At 37.5% G+C, this 23097-nt stretch overlaps 1 protein-coding gene across 2 annotated transcripts; it reads right to left on the reverse strand.

Moving 5' to 3' along the window:
• Window positions 1-1194: 1194 nt before the first annotated feature.
• Window positions 1195-21297, reverse strand: MS3_00008133 (uncharacterized protein). Of its 2 annotated transcripts, XM_051216485.1 has the most exons (13): window positions 21231-21297; window positions 19842-19977; window positions 19585-19788; window positions 19325-19529; window positions 19206-19275; window positions 19068-19146; window positions 18949-19010; window positions 18861-18901; window positions 17485-17750; window positions 14582-14749; window positions 8770-8949; window positions 6691-6761; window positions 1195-4647 (listed from the first exon to the last, which is right to left on the reverse strand). In XM_051216485.1, exons 2-10 carry the CDS (start codon window positions 19972-19974, stop codon window positions 14736-14738), a joined length of 1074 nt encoding a protein of 357 aa, XP_051067075.1. In that variant the 5' UTR covers window positions 19975-19977; window positions 21231-21297; the 3' UTR covers window positions 1195-4647; window positions 6691-6761; window positions 8770-8949; window positions 14582-14735. The 2 variants fall into 2 exon arrangements, with proteins under 2 accessions (XP_051067075.1, XP_051067076.1); XM_051216486.1 differs by lacking the exon at window positions 14582-14749 and having other exon boundaries at window positions 2206-2888.
• Between the last annotated feature and the right edge of the window lie 1800 nt (window positions 21298-23097).

The following is a 23097-nucleotide window of genomic DNA, read 5'->3' on the forward strand; positions in this document are numbered from 1 at the left end:
AATCTTTGGTCACCGGCTACCATGGGATTGCATCTCCTTACGATGCTCCACTGCCTTGTGGGTTAGACCTTTAGGTCAAAGGCTCAGAGTGCCCCCTAAGATAACCACCTGCTTCGGTTTGGGCACCCGTGCAGTATCACAGCCCACACACAAACGATGAACTCTATGCCTATGGCAACTGCTTTTCTCGCTCCGAAAAACAATCAATCGATTCAAATAATTGTCATTACTATTATTGTCATTATTAATACTATTATTATTACTATTATTGTCATTATTATTATTTTCCACATTATTCACCCTCTTTTATACTTATACAGCGCCTCGTCTTTGGTGGAAATTCGACTGTATCTAAACGTTCTCGAGTCACTGTCCGGTCGAAAATTGTATGTTACTACCGAATATGAGTACTGAAGCAGTTTTTCTGAAACCACGTGCACCATTCAAACTGGCTGCCTTCAACATTCGCACATTTATGCAGGTCGGACAACAGATAGGGCTGGCTATGTCTTTAGAAAGTCTTAATATTGATGTTTGTTGTCTATCCGAGACCCGTATTCAAGACTCTGGCGAAGTACTACAAGTTCGATCTCCATCTGTCGCTTCGAAAAGCTTGTTTTACGTGCGCTTATCCGGAGACCCTGTGGCATCTTCGTCTGGTGTTGCTGGCGTTGGTGTCGCACTAAGCGCTAGAGCTGAGGCAGCACTAGTCGATTGGATCCCCATTAACAGTCGGTTATGTGCTGTTAGATTAGAAAGTTCCATCAAAGTGAGAAGAAATCGGCGTGAGAAACGATGTCTTTTCGTCATCTCCGCCTATGCCCCGACAGATTGCAGCCCGGATGCAATCAAGGATGAGTTCTACCACCAGTTATCTGTTCTTCTCCAGAAAGTGCGTTCGACAGATATTGTAGTACTGGCCGGAGACTTGAATGCTCAGGTCGGGCGTCTAGGCACAGAAGAGGGTCGTTTAGGTGGCCGATGGGGACTCGTTGGTCGCAGGTCAGATAACGGGGACCGTCTACTGCAACTTGGACATGTTCTCCGAATGTCGTCCCAGAGAATTCCACGTCGTGTATTATTTGCCGACTCTGGGACTGGTTGGAAGAAGCGGAGAGGTGGTCAGTGCATGACATGGTGTCGTGGTATGAAAGAAAGCTGCAAAGGACTGGCTTGTGTTGGTCCTTCACGACTCCCTGGTTGGGGTCCGAGAGATGGTGCTACACAGTGGCTAGAGACGTTATCAGATATGGCTCAGAATAGAAGCCAATGGCGATCCTGCTGTAACCTTCTTTTACTTTCTTCATAAAAAGTGGTTGTGTCCCCCTTACCTGAAAGGTTTCTTCCGATTGTACCTTTGCGTTCCCTGATTACTAGCACATTACCTTACACCAATCTCTTCGTTATTGTTCTCTCTTTTTTTGTTGCGCTCCTTAGCTTTTTTTTCTTCTTTGTATTCCTCTCGAATTTTCATTGTTTTGTGTGGCGCATATATATTGGCGCTGTCTTGTACCAATATTCATGTGTCCAAATAAATAAATAATAAATAAATAACTAAGCAGACTGTTAAACAGAATTACAGATGCTATTCATCACTATTATTAATAACTGATGAATAATTATTCTATGCAAACGATTGGAGCTTGCGATTATTGTCAATTAATCCGTATTTTCGCATACATTATCTTTGTCCAAAGGTTTTAATTATAAACTCAGTAGAAAAACCGGCGAGACTACAATTTATGGACGAACCAATCAGGACTCGAATTTTGGCGCGAAATTCACCCGCCTATTTAGCTAAATACAGTTTTGGCATTATAGCTGATGTCAGTTCGTGATGAAAACCCGAAGTCTAATTCCTAGCCCCTAACTATCAACAGTAAATCGTAATTCGAATTCTTCACACAAGTTTATAACCCTCATTTCGTCCTAGTTATTATAGGTAAACACTCTCAAAGACACTTTAGCGTCGTTCAAAGGTCATCCATAAATTATAATCTCACCGAAAAACTTATTTAACAGTAACTACATGTATCTATTGATTCATTGTTTTCCAAAGTGAACAGATATATCCAAACAAAAATACATAAATACACACTAAATCAATGAATGCTGAGGAGTTCCACAGTAGGACCAAACGGTCGTCCAGTGCTTCCAGGTTCTCCATGGTAGTGTAGCTTTAATTAACCTATGATCTCAACTATTATGATGAATATTCAATTTATTTAAAAGAAATTTTAACAATTCTGATTTGAAAAAAAAATTTTTTTCTCAAGGGGAAAGAAAAATAAGCAAAAGGAGGAAAAAAAAACAAAAAGTGGTAATTGTATTATTAGTCTCTATCACTTTTAAACACAACAAAATAGAACAATTTCTATAAGGTAAATGCAGAAATCTTCAATAAAATATATTAGAGATTGTCATACAGATTAATAAATCAATAACAACAACAAAAAGGGAAAAAAGAAGCTGTATATACTACTAATGACTAATTATTAGCAAAAAAAGTAGTATTCATCTCCCTTCTTTTAAAAGAAGGGAGATGAAAGAATATCATTAAATTAAATGAAAATAAAATAAAATTAAATTGATCTTTCACAAATATGATTAAAACGTCTAGCATGATTATAATTATAACTTTGATAACGACAATATTGTCCATAATAACAATTTGGTTTAATAATTACATCAGTTGGTAATTCATTTGGACATATAGATAAACGATATTGATAAGCTAATTGACTAAGTAAACGTTCACTACAATTTTTACAAATTAATGAATTTCTATCTAATATACATGATGAATAAATTGATGTTGTATTAATATAAAATGTTAAACAATGATTGATAAATGTTGGAATTGAAATACCCTGAGAGGTAAGATAATCCTAAGAGAAGAAATAGAAACAATAAGTTTATAAATCAATAGTTTCTTTGATATACGTTTTATCTGGAGGTTATTTCTATCAATACTGGTAAAAAGATGCACACACAAGTTACTTGGTTTGTGTATGAGCTATGATACTGCCCGGATGCCCAGACCGAAGCAGGTGGTTTTCTTAAGGGAGCCACACACGGAGACCTCGACCTAAAGGTCTGATCCACAAGGCAGTGGAGCAGCGTAAGGAGATACGGTCCTATGGTAGCCGGTGACCAACAATTAGTTCATACGCCATTTGTTCCTTGAGGATTCTGGAGCTCATGTGGACCATTGATTTGGAATCAGGATTTCCCAACTCCTCTAGGTGAACCCATTGTGTTCGGAGGTGATATTAACCAAACATTGACCTCAGATAGGATATTAATGAAAGTCAGAAAGCGTTAGACAGCTGTTTATTTATATTATGAGACCTCATCAGGGGTTGGGTCCTCTAAACCGTTGAGTTGACATCCGACGGTATACAGATCTAACTACAATCGATTCATGGTATCCAAAATGAGTTCAATCTGTGGTGAAGACCAGCTCCGGAAGCTTACTACTAAGTTGGGTGATTTCATGAAGCTTGTACACTATTAAGGTAATTTCCGTTGAAAACTGATTACAGTTAGGGGGCTGTTTTATCTGTTAGTAAACGCCAATTATCCTAAATTATATCAAATCCAGTACATTTTTAGATATTATGTCAAAAATGATATTTTCCAATGTAGCCAGACATTCGTCAGAATTACTTTAGTTTGTTTTATAGTTTTGTTTATTATCATGTTCATATTCTGATACCGAACGAATCAGTATATGAAAAGTCAATTGAATAATTGAAGTCGTTCACACTGATTGACATGCATCAGGTTGTTGAAGTAAAATAATTTTAATGGTTAAGATCATGAGTCAGTTGAAGCTAGACCACGATGGAAAACCTGGAAGCACTAGACAGCCGTTTCGTCCTATTGTGGGACTCCAGTGTTTCCAGGTTTTCCATGATGGTCTAGCTTCAACTGACTCATGATCTTAACCAAAAAATTACTACAATCTCCACAAAACCCATCTGATATTATAATAATTTAAATGGATATATCATACCTTTAAACAAAGCATGGTAACACTACATAATGTCAAATGAACATAATCGAATCGATTCATTGAAGTGAACATCATATTGGAATAGATGGTTTAAGTAAACAATATCAGTCGAAAAATTCTTCTGTTGTTTGTAATTCAAACAAACGATGTTGGACAGAGATAATCAGATTCAAACAGCCGATAATATTTAAATTAGGGTATGGTACTTGATACTGAAAACCTCTGCAATTTCCAAGATGCAAATAAGAACACGAAAACTGACTGTAGAGGAAGATTTATTTTATTTACCAAAATACCCATCGACAATTGTTGTAACGGCAGGTAACTGTTAGTGAATAATTAAACCCATGAAACTTACGTCGCAAATAAGAACATAAGGACGATAGATGAGGATTTATTTGACAACCAAAATGAATATGAAGTTTCATATAGTTTGTACTGATTAACAGTCAGATTTGTATACATCAAACTGAGTAGTACTTGACATTGATTAATCAATAATTTATTGCATGAACATGTATTTACAATATTGTAAAACTAACTGTTAAGCGTTCACGCGCGAAATCGAGGGTTCTGGGTCAGAGTTCTACGTGTGTGATCAGGAATTCACATTGTTGAAGAGTTCCGTGCTACAACGAAAAGGATATCCGGTGCTTTCAAGTTTCCAAAGGTCCAAAAAAAACCGGTCTATGATCTCAAAGAAACTCAACAATCTCCACAACCCTATACTGATAATTATTTATAACCAACAGATATAATTAACATGATTTTTCCTTCTTAAAAAGTGGTTACATACTATAGGCAATTGGAGAATTACAATTCTAAGTCATCAAAAAATCACTACATGAAGAAATAATTCTTGACTACTATACGTTCAAAAATGTCAAATGAAAAACTTCATAAAGACTAGATATAGTGCTTGATATGAGAAAGTGTTAAAATGCTTGAGAAAGCAGAAATCAACGTTTATCATTCAAAGAACTGATCCAGAGATAGTATTAAATTTAACAAATAATTTCCCTTCATATGAATAAATAACATTGAGACTCTATAGTGAACAAGAACATGAGTGAGTACAATCAAATGTATTTAAACACAAAATTACAGAATATCTCACTAAAATCTGACAACTATAAGGTAAATACTTAATTTGCCAAATACCAATTAATTGTCTCAGACGTGACTGCTCCTTTTGGAAATATCAGTCAAACGTCTCAGATTTCATTGTTCTTGCATTTCCATACCGATTTCTTTCTGTTCCCATTCTTTCCTTCTTGATCTTCTGCTGAAATACATTCTATCTCTGACTATCGCTATACACTAATTATATGAATAAGTAGCGCATACCACAATTTTACTTGTAACAAATAAGTAGTTAATTTTATGTTCCTAGAACTGTGTAGGAAATAGTTGGCAAATGGAATTAAATGCACTGTAGTAACAGTGGTTACATGCTATTTAACCAAATAGCTACTTTTATATGATACTCGGAGCCAAATAAGACAAATTACACGATAACTCAAGGTAGGTAAGGAACATGTAAAAGTGGGTTATTTTAAGTAAAATGGATTATTGATGTAGTTATTTGGGCCATTCTGACCATTAATAAACGTCTGAAGAAATCTCAGCACGGATAAAGAAAGCTCGACTAGCTTTTACCAACTTGCGTCATTTATTGCGTAGGCGAGATATCCATCTACCAACCAAAGGACGAGTTTACTGTGCAGCAGTTCGTTCCGTCCTACTTCATGGCTGTGAAACATGGCCGCTAAGAGTAGAGGATATTCGTAGGTTATTATTATTATTCGATCATAGGTGTCTTCGAAGCATTGCTCGTATATCCTGGGACCATCGAGTAAGTAATTCAGTTATTAGGAAACGGGTACTAGGTAAGGATGGCAAATCAATTGATGAAGTACTGAAACTTTATCGGTTGAGATGGCTGGGACACGTGTTACGTATGCCCAACGACCGACTGCCTCGACGTGCGATGTTTTGTGGTGTAGGAGTAGGATGGAAGAAAGCTAGGGGCGGCCAGACCAAAACATGGCACAAATCCATGAAGTCACTGACAAGTGGACTAAGCCATGTTGGTAGGTGTAGACTACCCGGTTGGGATCCGCGACACGATAGCAACAGATGGTTAGAGACCTTGAATGACATGGCTCAAAATCGTTTGTAATGGCGCAGGTGCATCCACTCTGTGTATTCTCCGAAATTCTAATCTTCCGATTTATTCATCTCCCTTCTTTTCTCTTTCGAAACTTATTTCACTGGATTATACTCCTTGAATAACATCTTCAAACCTTAATTACTGCTAATAATTTTATCACCTCTACCACTATGGGATTTGCATCGACAATTGCTTCGCTGTGCTAATGTGGTATGGCGACTCGAACTGACGTACGTACGTACGAAGTTCTACATTGTTGCTGACTGACTGACTGATGAACAGTAAGTAGCATTCGACAATACAGCTGCGTACACAGTCTTCGTCTTCACCCGATCTATACTAGGGTTGATCAAGCGTTAAGAGGATGCATTAGTGATTGAATCAGATAACAGAATATTATATATATATATATATATATATGGTTGTACCTAAAATTAAAATAAAAAATCTTGGGAAGAAAAAGAATGTAAAATTCTTTCTCTCAAGATAAATAACTTACATCAAGAATCCTTGTCTCTATACGATTATTCAATAATAAATTACGAGGTATTGAATTGTATCTAGTCAAATCTGAAATATTCGAGACAAGGAACTCATTTAGAGATATCAAATAAATGAAATATCAAGAAAAAGAATTTAACTGGTGAAATTTTGTCAATATGCGCCACACAAGTCACTTGATTTGTGTGTGGGCTGTGATAGTGCCTGTGTGCCCAGACTGAAGCAGGTGGTTTTCTTAGGGGACCACACCTGGAGCCTTCGACCCAAAGGTCTAGTCAACAAGGCGGTGGAGTAAAGTGAGGAGATGCAGTCCCATGGTAGCTGGTCATCAACAATTGGTTCATACGCCATTTGTTCCTTTAGGATCCTGGAACCCATGTATATCATTGGTTTGGAATCAGGGTTTTCCAACTCCCTTGGGTTGACTCTCTGTGTCCACCAAACCCGTTAAAGAGTCAGAGATTCGGTTTTCGTCCTCTCATTTTCATAAACAACACCCCTTTCGCGAGAAGGCAGTGAGTGGGACTTCCCTGGCTGTGGCTGTATACGCATGGCCATGTGAGAGCATTTGGAGAGGGAGAGCTGAGTCTCCCCACTCTCAGCCTTACCAGGGCATTTGGGGGCTAAACCACCAACACATACTCGAACGTACAACAAAAGCCAGTTTATGTTATGTCCTCTACTTGAATACAGCTAATACGATATACGGCTATCGGCACTCTAACACGAAGAAGCCCACAGTCGCGAATCAAAAGACGGAAGAACGTAGAAGCGGTTATTGAGTATCAAAAAGTGTACAGAAAGATAGGAGTACTCGTAGTTTTTAGTATAGACTATAACATTATAATCCAGCCAATCCGGAAGCACGAAATTATACGATTGTCCAATCATAGCATACCATGTCGATATTCTAGAAAGTTCGGTCCTGATTGGGTGGAACCTCTTAGGCTCCTTTAGACTCTCCAGAGGCTTCTCTGGGCTTTCCGGGAGCCATTACAACAGTTTAGAAGCAGACTGGATGAAGATTAAGAGAGGTTAAGTTACGCCATAACAACATCAGTTCATTCATTTCTTGATTAGTGATCCAAGCAGTTTCGAGAGGGACAAACGTCCTGATTGAGTTTCGTGCAATGGTCGTCAGCTATGATTTGAAATTCTAAGTGTAATGAACTTAGATTTGTAGCACTGACAGATGAATTCGATCATCACTTACTTTAAAACTTCCATCTTATTATTTATTCTCAAACTATATTCTTCATTTTAATTGTAGCTTACAGTGGAATCCAGGACGCGCGTTTCGTCCCATTTGGGACTCGTCAGCCGGATGTACCTGCATCGCAGAGTTGATTTTCACTCCGGGAACCTGAATATTGGATTCCACTGCTAGCCACTATCCATGTTTGCTTAAAAAGCTTGTGACGTAAGGCTATATCGAGGCAATCCGCACAGGATGCACATATGCCAACATGAGACTGATCAATTGCAGTCCTAAATAACAATGGGAAGATACAAGTAAAACAACACCAAGTGAATTTGAGCTTTGTTCTGTTTAGGACTTGCCATTTAGATGTACCTGGATCCTAGAGCTCATGTTCACACTTAGACTTGAACCCAATACCCATCACTTCAATGAGCTACTAATCGAACTACTTTTTTCAGATGACCACTAACTCGTTCAACGGTTGTTAAATTACATGTAGAAATGTCATCTTTCCAGTTTGTTAATAATCACCGGTCTCTAGTAACATATGTCTATCTTGAGAGGACTGCTCCAATATAGCTTTTAATTAGTGACTAGCAAGTCCCCAAAAGGACAAAATATGAGTCTTGGATTCTACCACAAGCTACGACCTAAATTTATTAAAAGTCCAAATTGGTTTAGTTCGGTTAGGAGACATATATTACCAATAGAAACTGATCCGTAATGTAAACAATGATAAAAACAGAATCTTTACATATAATTCTCTGCTTCTATTGGTTACTAAGATCAATATTATTACTAATTAACCCTTTCTACACTGATAACTATGTGTGCCAACTTAGTACAACATTCACTAGTGGACACGTGATTACTCACCTTGTACACGAGATAAACAATAACCATCACATGTTGAACATCCATATGGATTGATTAAAGAACAAAATGTACGCCGGCACACTTCACATTCTGTTCGATTTATGCTATGTAGTTGTGAAATTGTTGTTGTTCGACTAGGCATTGGTCTATTACAACATGTACAATAACAATGCGCTGAACCTAAAGAAAAATATTAAATTGAATTATAGAAAAAAGAATGAATTGAATGATCAATTCTTGACCGAACTAAATTCGTGATGAGAAATGACAACATTGAATAATTGATGGGAAAAGAAAATTCGAAATAAAGAAAACTGTATCTCTTATTGGTTGATGAACCTGAAATGTTAATTATTATTAATAACAGAGTAATCAGGATCATTGTAGTTATATACTCAAGGATGTGCTACTGATAGACTATAATCAAATAAATGTAATCAGCATATTGTATTGATTGATGACATTTCAAAAGAACAGAAATATGAGCACAGATCTCATAACATCGAGTAATAAGGCTAAACATATCATATACATATAAATGATGGTATTATGGTGGAAAAAGTTTTAGAATTAGATATGATGATGAACAAAATGTTGGTCAATACATATTACGCAATGATACAATGTGGTTAACTAACAATCACTTTCAAAAACTGAATTATAGACATATACTCTGAAAGAACTGCTAATGAGAGACGACACAACCGAAAACCAGCATCACAGACTTTTCCTGTGGTGAAATAATATGCTTATATATTATTTACTCGGTTACACCTGTTAATTCTCGTGGGAACATAAGGAGCCATTAAGGGTTCTTCAAACAACTTTTTCCTGGGTCCCCTTTGTGGATTTTTCACGTTCTATTCATTCTTTTGATATCTTCCTTCAATTCTTGGTGCAATATATGCTTTGGTTTACAACCTTTTTTGTCATTAGGATTCTAAGTTAGGGTTTGTCTCGTGAGGCAGTTTGATGATTTCCAAAATGTATGTCCTATCCGCCTCCAGTGTTCATTCCTAATATTCCTATTCTCCCCTTATGTTGAAGCGTATTGTTGCATACGGGATAGAAGAGCAAGATTATCTGCGAAGGCCAGCTGCATCCAAGCTGTCAATTATATTCCATGCTTCCCCTCAGATGTACCAGTCTTCAGAATCCAGTCGAGCACCAGAAGGAAGAGAAAGGGTGAAAATAAGCAGCCTTGTCTGACATCAGTCTTCACTTGGAGTGCATCCTTCACCTGACCTCCGTGCACGACGTTGCATTGTATTCCGTCATAAGAATTCCATAAGATGATGATGATCTTTTCAAGTACATCACAGTGTCGAAGAAGATTCCATAAGGTTCTCCTATCCATACTGTCAAATGCTTCTCATGGTCAAGGAAGTTGACGAATAGTGACGAATTTTATTCACGTGATTGCTCAACAATGGTCTGCATATGACCGATCCGTACGGAATCCAGTCTTTTGATAGCAAATTTGAGCTTCTACTGAATCTTTTATTCGGCTCAACAATACTATTGAAAACTTCTTTCGGCACTGATATATTAGTGTGATGCCTCTGTAGTTTGTAAAGGCTAATTTCCCCTATATCTGACTTCGATAATGTCATATCTTTTAGTTTTGTGCCCTGGGTTCTTTGTTCTTCATCCCATCGCCAATTGTTAGAACTTGTGGGTTTGTGCCCCTATCAATCTATAAAGTGATGATACCGCAAATTACAGAACAGTGAATTATCGACCGGACCAATCACGCATAAAACCTGTACGAGCAGCCTAAAGCCTGTAGCGATCCTGCTTCCTCACCTACCTAGCCTGTTAAGTTCAGAACACCAATCTCCGCCTCTACGATATGAATCATTTATTTCAAACATACTGGGTTTATACACAAACCAGACAGACCACATCGTACCATAAAATAGGAAACAACATTTGTACAAGATCACAGTCAAAAGTGGCTGTGATTAGCTTGCCTTCTTTGTTCTTGACTGGTCGAACTGGTTTACCATATTTTCCTGCCATCTTCTTTGCTGTATCATAGTCGCTTCTCCTGCAGCTTTTTCTACTGTCATTGTCAGGTCTTTTATGTATATGTATATGCATATATCGATGATATACTAGTAGCTAGCGCTACCGTGGAAGAACATCTACGATAGTTTACGAAACTTCAAGAACATGGCGTCACTATTAATGTGGGGAAGTGTGAACCTGGAATAGAGTCATCGCAATTCCTGGGTCATATGATAAATTCTCAAGGTATCACGCCAGAAGTTGCCCGAGTCACAAAGAAAATTACGACGATTCATGAGACTAATGAACTAATATAGACAATTTATTCCAAACTGCGCAACTGTATTACAACCATTGACGGACGCTTTGTGAGGACATGCCCGAACATTCGGTGTATCAACAGAGGCTATACATGCGTTTGAGAACGCCAAGAGAGCACTAGATGAGAAGACCATGTTAGTACGACGAAAGAGAGAAGAGCCACTAGCCGTCATGACGGACGCATAGAACGTAGCAGCGGGAGCTGTACTGCAGCAGTTAGTAAATGGCACATGGGAACCACTTACATTTTTATCGAAGAGATTCAGTCTTATTGAAACGAGATATAGTACGTTCGGAAGAGAACTGTTGGCGATTTACTTGGCAATAAAGCATTTCCGACATGTGATCGAGGGTACCATTTTCACAGTGTATACAGATCATAAACCCCTCACGAAAGCACTAAACACCAAGCAGGAAAACTGTTCGCCGAGGAAAATTAGGCAATTAGAATTTATTTCCCAATTCACGTCTAACATACAGTACATTAAAGACAATAATAACGAAGTGGCAGATGCATTATCCAGAACGATGATAAACGCTCTCATCCAATCTGAAATCGATTATCCTATATGGCTCACCACTTTAATGGGGCCCTTCATTTTGACGTTAATTAGATCGGATTATGTTGTCGACGGGCTCACCATTTTTGTCTCCCGAGCACAAGCTGAATACATAAAAGCAAACAAGCAAGTGAAGAGGAGCATTAGAGCCGACAGGAAGAAATACGTGGAAGGATTAGCAACGACGGCAGAAAAAGCTGCTAGAGAAGGAAATATGAAACAGCTTTACGATACAACGAAGAAACTAGCAGGGAAATACAGTAAACCAGAGAGGCCGGTCAAAGACAAAGAAGGCAAGCCAATCACTGAAATTCAACAACAGCAAAACAGATGGGTAGAATACATCGAGGAACTCCTGAATAGGCCGGCTCCAATGGATCCACCGAACATCGAAGCAGCACACACAGATCTTCCTATAGATGTCAACCCACCAACGACGGAAGAAATTAGAATGGCCGTCAGACAAATCAAAACCGGGAAAGCAGAGGGACCCGACAACATACCAGCTGAAGCACTGAAGTCAGACATCGAAGCAACCACAAGCATGCTTTACCTTCTATTCAAAAAGATTTGGGAGGAGGAACAAGTGCCGATGGACTGGAAAGAAGGACACCTCGTCAAGATTCCAAAGAAAGGAGATCTGAGCAAATGTGAAAACTACAGAGGCATTACACTACTGTCAATACCAGGGAAAGTCTTTAACAGAGTTTCGCTGAACCGGATGAAGGATGCAGTAGACGCCCAACTTCGAGATCAACAAGCTGGATTCCGTAAGGATCGGTCGTGCACAGACCAAATTGCAACACTACAGATCATCGTCGAACAATCAGTTGAGTGGAACGCGTCACTATACATCAACTTCATTGATTATGAAAAGGCATTTAACAGTGTAGATAGGAGGACATTATGGAAACTTCTTCGGCACTACAGAGTTCCTGAGAAGATTGTCAATATTATCCGGAACTCGTACGACGGACCACAGGGCGAAGTCGTGCATGGAGGACAGCTGACAGATGCATTCCAAGTAAGGACCGGAGTCAGACAAGGCTGTTTACTCTCTCCATTCCTCTTTCTTCTGGTGGTCGACTGGATTATGAAGACCTCGACATCTGAAGGAAACCACGGAATATAATGGACAGCTCAGAATCAATTAGACGATTTGGACTTCGCAGATGACTTAGCCCTCCCATCGCGTACACACGAACAAATGCAGATGAAGACAGCCAGTGTAGCAGCAGTCTCTGCATCAGTAGGCCTCAGTATACATAAGGGGAAAACCAAGGTCCTCAAATTCAAAGCGGAGAACAGCAATCCAATCACTCTTGATGGCGAAACTCTGGAAGATGTAGAGTCCTTCACATGCCTAGGAAGCATCGTCGATGAACAAGGAGGTTCAAATGCAGACGTAAAGGCGATGATTGGCAAAGCAAGGGCCGCATTCCTACAATTGAATAACATATGGAACTCAAAACAACTTTCAACCAATATCAAAGTGAGAATCTTCAATGCGAACATCAAGGCAGTTCTACTGTATGGAGCTGAAACTTGGAAAATGACTACAACCACTATCAAGAAGGTACAAGTATTTATAAATAACTGTCTACACAAGATACTCAACATTCATTGGCCAGATACCATCAGAAACAGCCTTCTGTGGGAGAGAATAAACCAGTTTCCAACTGAAGAGGAAATTAGGAAAACACGACGGGAATGGATAGGACATACATTACGCAAATCGTCAAACTGCATCACGAGGCAAGCCCTAACTTGGAATCCTGAAGGGAAGCGGAAAAGAGGAAGGCCAAATAACACATTACGTCGGATAATAGAAGCAGATATGAAAAGGGTGAATTACAACTGGAAGGAGCTGGAAAGGACTGCCCAGGACAGGGTTGGATGGAGAATACTGGTAAGCGGCCTATGCTCCTTCACGAGGAGTAACAGGCGTAAGTAAGTAAGTAAGTAATCTTCGCATCTAATTATCGACTTAACTCGCGTTAGCGAATAACGGAATTAAAATAAGTCAAATACGAGAACGAATGTTTGAATACGTATATTTTGTACAATTATTGATCCAGGCAGACGATCAAAGGAGCGAAGCGAAACGAAATGATGCGCAGTGGATAAGGCCTGCGAGCCAATTCGATCTAATCAAGCGTTAATTTATATTCATAACCACCCAAAAATAAGTTATAGATGTGTGATAAGTAGGATTAAATGTACACACACATACGCTCAGATAAAAACAGGCAGGGTTAATAAGCGAATAATTAATAGTGTCAAAACGTGACTTATGAAGAATGGATAAACTGGCCTGTCCAGAAGGTATAATAAGTTATATGGACTTAACATAGTAACCGACACTACGACTGTAACTTTCGTTTTAAACACGAACGCATTGCTTACTAGATTGACGTAGCCACTAAATTGTCCAACGGATATGGTATTTATATCTTTATCAATGAGGCTTTAATTTACCCGGTTTTTTGATATTCTTGACTATCTTTTGATCAGTCTTTATTAGTATATGTGCAGCATATGCGGATCGCCTGGATACATTTTCACAAATTACTTATAACAAGTGAATTGTAACTAAAATTGGAATAAACATCATACCCACCGAACAAGTTAGTAGGTATCTGGATTCAGGATCTTAGCGGACAACCCATTGAGGTTCGAAGATTGGGTTCGAGTCAAAGTGTGAACATGAGATTTTTGATGGAGATATGTCCTAACTGACAAGTTCTAATTAGAAAGAAATGAGAGTTTCAGGATTCCTCTGATAGCCACAATTTATCTGTTCCACATAACTTGAGAAGAATGGCTAAACCATGGTAATTATCATTGGAAGCACCTATTTTAGCCAGGACTGATCGAAATTCAGTTTTCAATATTAACAACAAGATAATTTAAACACTTACCAATAAAGTTATTGTAAATGAATATTTTATGAGGAGAAACAATAATACCACAAAGATTTTAATATAATTCATGAATCTATTGAAGTCTTCTACAGATTTTTATGTCTGTTGGCCGAAAAACAGTGACAAATGCATCCATATGGCTATAGAATATTCATCTACTCGGACCTATATAAGGATGAAAATAGTCTTTTAGGAGTTCCCAAATTTCCTGGTTATAATTAGGATTATAAATTTAGATTTAGGGTTGATTTGCATGTTATATATACAATCTACATAGAAAGAATTGAGTATTTGATAAGTTTAATGTTAATATTTTTACTATGCAAACGAGAAAACATTGATTTCCATCATAATTTTAAACGTTCATATTATTGTACAAAAGTATTTCTTCTGGTTGTTTCACGTTTTAAGATAAATCATTCATTGTTTTGAATTTGACACAGAATACAAGAGTCATTTTACTCAATTTTGATTAACTGATCTCTGTACTGCATATTACCAACTTTGAAGCACAGAACCAGAAATGATTATGAAATCTTTATGTTGCCAACCATACAATGAGGATCACAAATTATCTCAATTGAATATATTTTGTTAGAGAAGCTAATGCCCTGGTACGGCCGAGAGTGGGGAGAGTCAGCTCTCCCTCTCCAAATGCTTTCACATGGCCACGTGCATACAACCACTGACAGGGAAGTCCTATTCACTACATTCTCGCGAAAGGGGTGTTGTTTACGAACTTGAGAGGACGAAAACCGAATGTCCGGTGCTTTAACCGAAATGGTAGACACGGAGAGTCCACCTAAGGCAGTTGGAAAACCCTGATTCCAAACCAATGGTATACACGGGTTCCAGGATCCTAAAGGAACAAATGGAGTATGAACCAATTGTTGATGACCAGCTACCATTGGACGGCATCTCCTGAAGTCACTTCACTGCTCTGTGGATTAGACCTTTAGGTCGAAGGCTCCAGGTGTGGTCCCCTAAGAAAGCCACCTGCTTCGGTTTGGGCACCCGGGTACGATCCCAGCCCTCTCATAAACCGAATAATTTATGTGGCGCATATCTATATGGTGCCTCCTTGTACTAATGTTTATGTGTTTAAATGAATAAATAAATAAGAGAGGCTAATGAAACACAAATTTATTCCTACAGAGTCTTTGAGTAATTTATGAGATTTGCAAACATAAAACCAAAAACTGCATTTCTGTAAAGCTGCTTTTCTATCACAATTCGATCATTTTCTCCACAAATTCCTTATGAAGTCATAAATAGTCAAGTGAAAAGTACCAAATAGCCCCAATCTCCACTACAGTATTTATGATAAGAATCACTGGAGAATCAACGAAATGATGTTATGGGACAACAATATGGATGCCGTATTACAGTCGTCTTAATCTGTTTTAGCACGTGTACGCTATAAGCGCATATTGGTCAGTATATCATCAGTAACATGTTTTGATAGTGAGTTAACTTGGGGCAAATAAAAAAACGATTTAGAAATGATTAATTTGTGTTCTCAACATAATCTACATATGAACAAATGAGTATTCACACAACATTTGGATAATTTATGACGACTTTCTATTGCATTCTAATATTTGTTGGGCGGCTACCAAAAGTCTGGCGCTAATGTGGAGTCTTTCAATATTTGAAGAATTTATGGTATTCTACAGCAGAAGAAACGGGTAATAAAATATTGTAAAGAAGACTAGTCGCACGATTACTAGGCTAGAATGGATGACTAAATATATTCGATCACGAAATCAAGTATCAAAGCACAAGTGAATAGAAAACAGGAAATAGAGCTATACCATATGAAACTGCGGTTTTACCCATTCTATTGTCATTTATTTTATGGACCATAAGCACTGTTTTCCAATGGCTCACTAAAGAAATTCACCGAAGTATCGACTACTAAGAATATACAGATAAGGCTCGTTGCTGATGACCAAACACCATATCAAGCTAAAACACTAGTGCGCATAATGTCGATTCATTTAGAGTAGTCACATTTCAACTTATTGACCAATAGTGTTTAATTAGAACAAAGGACAACACAAGTATAACATAGGGTAATGTCTAGTGGTCAGTTAGTGCAAATATTAATTTTGGATTGGCACTTTACCCTAAATTATCAAGAATTTTCAAATTATTAACTAGAAATCAATTGTTCTCAGTTCTCAGTATCCACTCTCATATATAATAGTAATCATAATTAAACAGATTATTGTGACAATCTAACCACGTTATAATGGTTTGAACACTTGTTCCATAAGGTTTCCCCTCCTCAGGTAAGTCGACCTGAGAGGGGTAGGATTAAAAGTGGTAAATTCAAGATCTAAGAGAAAAGTCGTAACATCAAGTGTACTGAGGTTGAATGGTACTAATGTTTTCCCCGCAGATAATTATTATCTTTAACTATGCTACTTTCCCACAGAGGAGGGGTTTAGAAAAGGTAGGTTCTAAAAACAATACACCTTACTTTGACTTTCGATACCGGTAGTAACGCCTCAAAAGCATGGAACTAACACAATAAAAACTACTCAGAAAGGTCATGTTTGACCAACCTCAACCAGCTGCCCTTTGGCTCTGAGACGGTACTTCTAGGTGAACAAAGTCACTACTAACTCATTATCCTTTTCAGGTACTACAGTATGAAAAACCTGAGAAATGACAACCACTAACATGCATCTTAACGGCATTTAACGAGCTGAAAAATATTACACATTACAGACTGAAGTATGTATCGTAATACCATGTGAATACGTTTGTAGATAAACTTAAATTTCTTAGTTTAATGTGGATACTGTTGATTTGTAATATTATGAATTCAAAAAAGGTTGTTATCTAACGACCATAAACATACATATTATGTATTTATACCGGAATAAACTCACATTCTTCAATTCTTGGACCATGGTCGCCAAGAGTAATGCCACTAATACTTGTCATACTATTGCCACGACGGTCATATGATGGTGGTAACCATGAACATATAACACAACCAGCACTCATCGGTAAGGAAGTGGGCATAATTATCGGACCAGAAGAAACACTGCGAGTTGTTGCGGTGGTAGTGATGGTCGGAACAACAGGAAAGACGCCAGAGGAACTACTCAGTAAACCATAGTCACCACCAGGAAGAGTAATTCTCTCTCTATTCCTAAACGAAATCGATATATAGAGAAAAAGAAACGAAGAGGTAAGAAATTTAACTAATAAATGGAATTTATTGTCTTCAGTGACTAAAATTGGTCACGATCAATGTAAGACCTGGCATAAATAAGCATTAGCCCAAATTATCACACTATATTAGCATAATAGGATGAAATTAATGGGGTGAAAGCAAGTAAGTCGAAATAATAGTAGTATCAATCATAGTATGAAAAAGATTAAGTATAAAGCTTATGGTCCAAAAAGCAAAAATGAAATCAAGAAACAAAACGTACGAAATAACACTGAAAATAAACAATCAGAAGATAAGAAATAAACGGCTTTGCACAAATGTGACCAACTTAAGAGTTCTATCATTAAAACCGTCTAACCATTAATCAATATAAACATGCGGACTATAACTTGATTGTACTAGTTTGTACCTAAAAACATGGCTCAGTTCAACACTAAGTGACTTTCTGGAGTGATGTAGTGTTTTGGTTTGCTTACCCTTACTTTTCCTTTAACCTACTACTGCGCAAGTCACGGTCGATATATGCAGTATTCGGAGATATGTAGAAAACTTCTCACTAGACGAAAACACATAGTCCCACCAGCTAACTCACTACACTCTTTCTTGTTTTGTTGTTCCATCGTATGACACTAGTATGGTAAAATACTAGTAACCTACTTATGTACTCAAAGCTTGAGCCCCACTCGACGGAAGAGCTACATAAATTGGACGACTGCACAGTATCCTCACCAATGGTGATTTTGTCTACATCAGAGGTGGTGAGAACTGATGGACGACAAAGTAGTGTTTTGAATCCTCGCCGAAATATCGTCAGCAAACCAAAGAATCAGATTTGATGAGTTTATAGTTAAGCATAGTCAAAGCACCCAACCACTTTGTGTCGTTTGACTAGTCAGGGTAATGACTAAGAGCAGTTCCCAATCTATATCTGACATTTAGAGAGAAATGTATCATAAAGATTATTACACTCCAAACAACTTCAGATGTGTATTTATTTTCAATAAACAAAACCAATTAAGATATGGTGATAAGTAGAACAACATAAACAAAAAAATTATTCTCTCACTCTTTCATACATACACATACCTTCTAGTTCGATTATTGTATCGACGAGTGTGATTTGGAAGCTAATAAAATTTAATTTTAGAAGTTCCATAATATATTATGCGCTTACGCGTGTTAATCTTGCAATTTCTTGCTTTATTTCATTTTGTTCGGATTCAGATTTTAACTTCTCTATAAATAAAATAATGATGATAAGACATACACATCATCAAACGTAAGAATTCTTACCTGGATGTTTACGAAGGAATACATCAACTAAATTATTTAATTGGTGATTTTTAGCATACGCTGACACTGATTTACGACACTTAAAGCAAACATAATGGGAAGAGAAAATAATCAAGGAAATAATACAATCTGACTTACCATTGGACATTCATATCTTTTACATCTCAACCAACAGAGTGTGCAGAAACTGTGTAAACACGGTTGAACACTGTGTTGGAAAAACCGACATATCATACGGGCAAGTGTAGTCAACATACCTACAACACTCGAAATAGACATCTCCACAAATAACACATGTTAAGCAATTTTCTAAATCAGTATCATCATTTGATGTTGATGGCTTCATAAACTGTGATGATGATGATGGTTGTAACGGTAGTTCCGTAGTTTTGATCTTATTAGACTCACCAGAGGAAGCCAAAAGTTTAAAATCATCAACAAAAAGAACGCAGAATCCAACTCCTTAAGAAACAGGCACATAAATATTATTCTTTTCTGGCAGTATAGATAAACCTACGCTTAGTCACATCTACTTCATCCCATAAAAGGTAGAAATAGTCACCAGTGTGAAGCGTGACACAATCTTGCTGTAACCACTTGCCATCATTACAACGTGTCCCAGTCTTGCTACAATCGTACAACCATATGACATCGTCTGGATCTTTCATCAAAAGGCAATGTGGACTTGAAACTTCTTCATGTTTTATAACAATCATACATTCTGAATAACGAATACAAAATTATTTGAAATGATTAAAAAGAAGGAAAAAGGACCTTCAGATGATCCAATAGTAATTACTTCCTGAGAAAGTTCATGCATGAATGAATCATGCACGGAAAGTAATTTGGCCCACTTTAGAGATGTTTCTTCACGTTCTCCAGAAGCTTCAGTGGTATAGGTTAACATCAACTGAAAAAAATTAAATTTAACAAAAAGGTTTATCGAAACTAAAATACACCCAGTTTAGGCCCATGTGAAGGCAAAAGATATAAATATCGAAAATCGGGGTTACTGTATGTTAAGTAATACATGGTTATTACGGGGTGTGACTAAGAGAGCAGTACAGTGAGATGTCAATAAAATCCAACGATGATTATGAAAGACGAATTAGTAATCGATTGGAAAGACGCGATAGAGAAGCGTAAATAACTGCAAATTTAAGATGTCACCCACACGCGCAATACTACCGAAGCATACGTGGTATGGAATCCAACTTTGAACAGACATTATGAAACAATAACAGTAAAAAATAAACATCTAACGATCGAGTCGAGACAATTTTGAAACAGCAGAGCAACAAAGATCTAAAATAATTTACGTTGTATGGCAAGCATTTGACCCAAACTAAACTTGAGTCGTGAAACGGATCGACAATACTGCTTTATTCTGCATGAACCTAACAAAATACTAATATTTCGAAGCCTGTTCTTCAAGTAGGAAACCTTGAGAAGCCTAGGCTTTAATAAGTAAATACCATTCGAAGTTCATGAGGTGTATTAATATCACTGTGCAAGAGAGTTGCGACGGCTTATTGATTTTAACCCGTTGTCGTTTGGAATCTTCACTTGGGCGGCATGTCCCAAGCTCCCAACTTTGGGGGAATCCCCAAAAAGAAATAGCCTTCCCCAAAGTTTGGGGAAACTTTGGGGATGCCCTCAGGTCTGGGGAAATTTCGGGGCTTTTGTGCCATTTCCCGAAAATGTGCCAAATTTCCCCCGAAATTGGGAGCTCGGGGTCTAGTAAAAGTATGCTTCCAAGCTACGTGTATTGCACGATACCTTATATACTTGAACACAACGGACAAGCTAGTTTCACGCACTAAACGCAGTGAATTAAGAAGAAAACATACCACTTGAAAACAGAATACTCAATAATGTGTGACATTAACCACGAAGGACATTTAGAATTACAATTAAGACTACAAATCACAAGAAAAATCTAACACACGGAAAGTGTTTGACATTAACGAAGTGCGAACACACATATGAAGGCAGTGTCTATTATCAGTCAACGTAAGCTTAAGAACTTGAAGCATATGATAATTATCATCTTAAATTGAAAAAGTTTGTAGCATTCACATGACATTTATATACGTCTCATACATTTTCATTAGTACAGTGAACAATTTTAGTGGGGAAAATGATGAAAAATAAGTGTCTTACTTCTAAAGCAAAGCTAGAAACCAAATTTAGTATCTAACATAGTCAGTAACGCACCTTTCTAAAGAAGCGGCCCTTTAATTTCTTTGTCCAGTATCCAATATCACTGTCACGAGTTTGTATAAGTCAACTGATTCCTTTGCATTCTCTTCTTGATGTTTCGTTACGGTCACACGTAGTTGGTAATGTTAAGCGGATGATGGTTCAGCCACTTGACTGCACTGATTATAGTCAGTTTGATAGTTATTTATGAATTTGCATATACTGTAATTTGAGTGAGTTTGTCTGAGGTCGATGGGGTTTCTGCATACCAGCAGTTATCATTTAACCATGCAGGAGGCTCGCCGGCTACAACATGTAAATGGTAAAGAGAAAATTAGAGTGCAAATAAAAGACGATTTTTTCAAGGGGTAAATAAACAGATATGTGAGTTGATTAATTAGTAATGCAGACAGTGCAAGTAGACGTGAGTGTCAGAAGAAAAAACAAAACGGAGCCGATAACAGAAGAGAGTGCAATAAGTTACCAGTATACAATTATGATAAGAGTGGGTAAATTGCGAGACGTGCATCCGGCAAAACGAGTCCGAGATGGAGATGGTAATCCATGAGTAAGTAAGCGTTTGTCAAATTTCTACATGAATCTATCCACTGGGGTGGATGTAGTCACTCCGGTAAGGACAGGATTCGTTAGTCATTCACCGACGCCGAAACACGTTGATCTTCGGTCTATTTGTCTATAATATAGTTTGGGTTTATTTGTATTTCTGTTAATTTTTCCCAGCTGCTTACCAATACGATTTTATTATTTTGTCTGTCTCAAATTTGGATTATTCAGTGTCAAAAGGTAATCACCACAAATTTCGGATGTTTTTCAATCTATCTTTAATGAAGTCACAACTGAAGAAATCCAACTGCAAGACTCGAATGACATTATTATCACTTTTCCAACCAGTTTGTCTAGCTCATTCATCACAACCTCTATTAAACCATATGTAATCAGTCTACATTTTAAGAAGACAGACTCTCTCTTAAGTTCCGAATGTACTGGGTGAATTTTCATACTTCCCTCAACCTTTGAGCATTGTAAGACTGTATCTTCGACTACGGCAATATTAGATGGATTGGTGACTAAAGAAAGGAGAACTCAAAGTAATTTCAGGCCCTTTAAAACAATTACAGATAGACCATAGTAACTGGTAAACGAATGTTAACTGGACCACCCTCTTTATTCCTCAATCGAAAATAATAGCTATACCCAAAATTGTAAACTGGTGGTCAGTGATCGCACTGTTTTTGAGCTTTTAATAAAAATCATTATAAACAAACAATAAATTTCGCTAAGAAATAATTGGTTCTATACTGTCAGTGTCAAAAAGAAGTGGGAGTTTTCTGTGTTATCAATTAATTTTTGCATGAAATGTGAAGTACTCCCGCTGGCAGTAGTGAGAGATTACTAACTTATCCTTTACTCGGAATCAGCTGATCTTGATCCACCATTATTCAGTGTTTTAGTAGTAAACTAATTGAAACTTCAAAAGACTTTTGTGCATATCCACCTTTTTCACACATAAAGTAACGTGCATAATGGAACTGACATTATCCGCGAAGATGCAGGCTAACGCATGAATAACGGGATTGAACAAACACAGACGAATTCAAAATGCCTTTCGAATTATTCATATGTCTGACTGAATCACAACTGTTCTTGTTAGGAGTCTTAGCTTTCTGCTATGTAGAAAAATTTTCCGCATTTGATAGTGAACCTTCATATTGTTTCGTAACGGCGCCACGATGATCATCATTAACATCTTCATAAGTAAAACAAAAGTCCTGTGATGTCTGAAACGTTCAGGAATGAATTTGTGTTA

This window comes from Schistosoma haematobium, chromosome 4, assembly GCF_000699445.3.
Source record: "Schistosoma haematobium chromosome 4, whole genome shotgun sequence".
NCBI classification, from domain to species: Eukaryota; Metazoa; Platyhelminthes; class Trematoda; order Strigeidida; family Schistosomatidae; genus Schistosoma; species Schistosoma haematobium.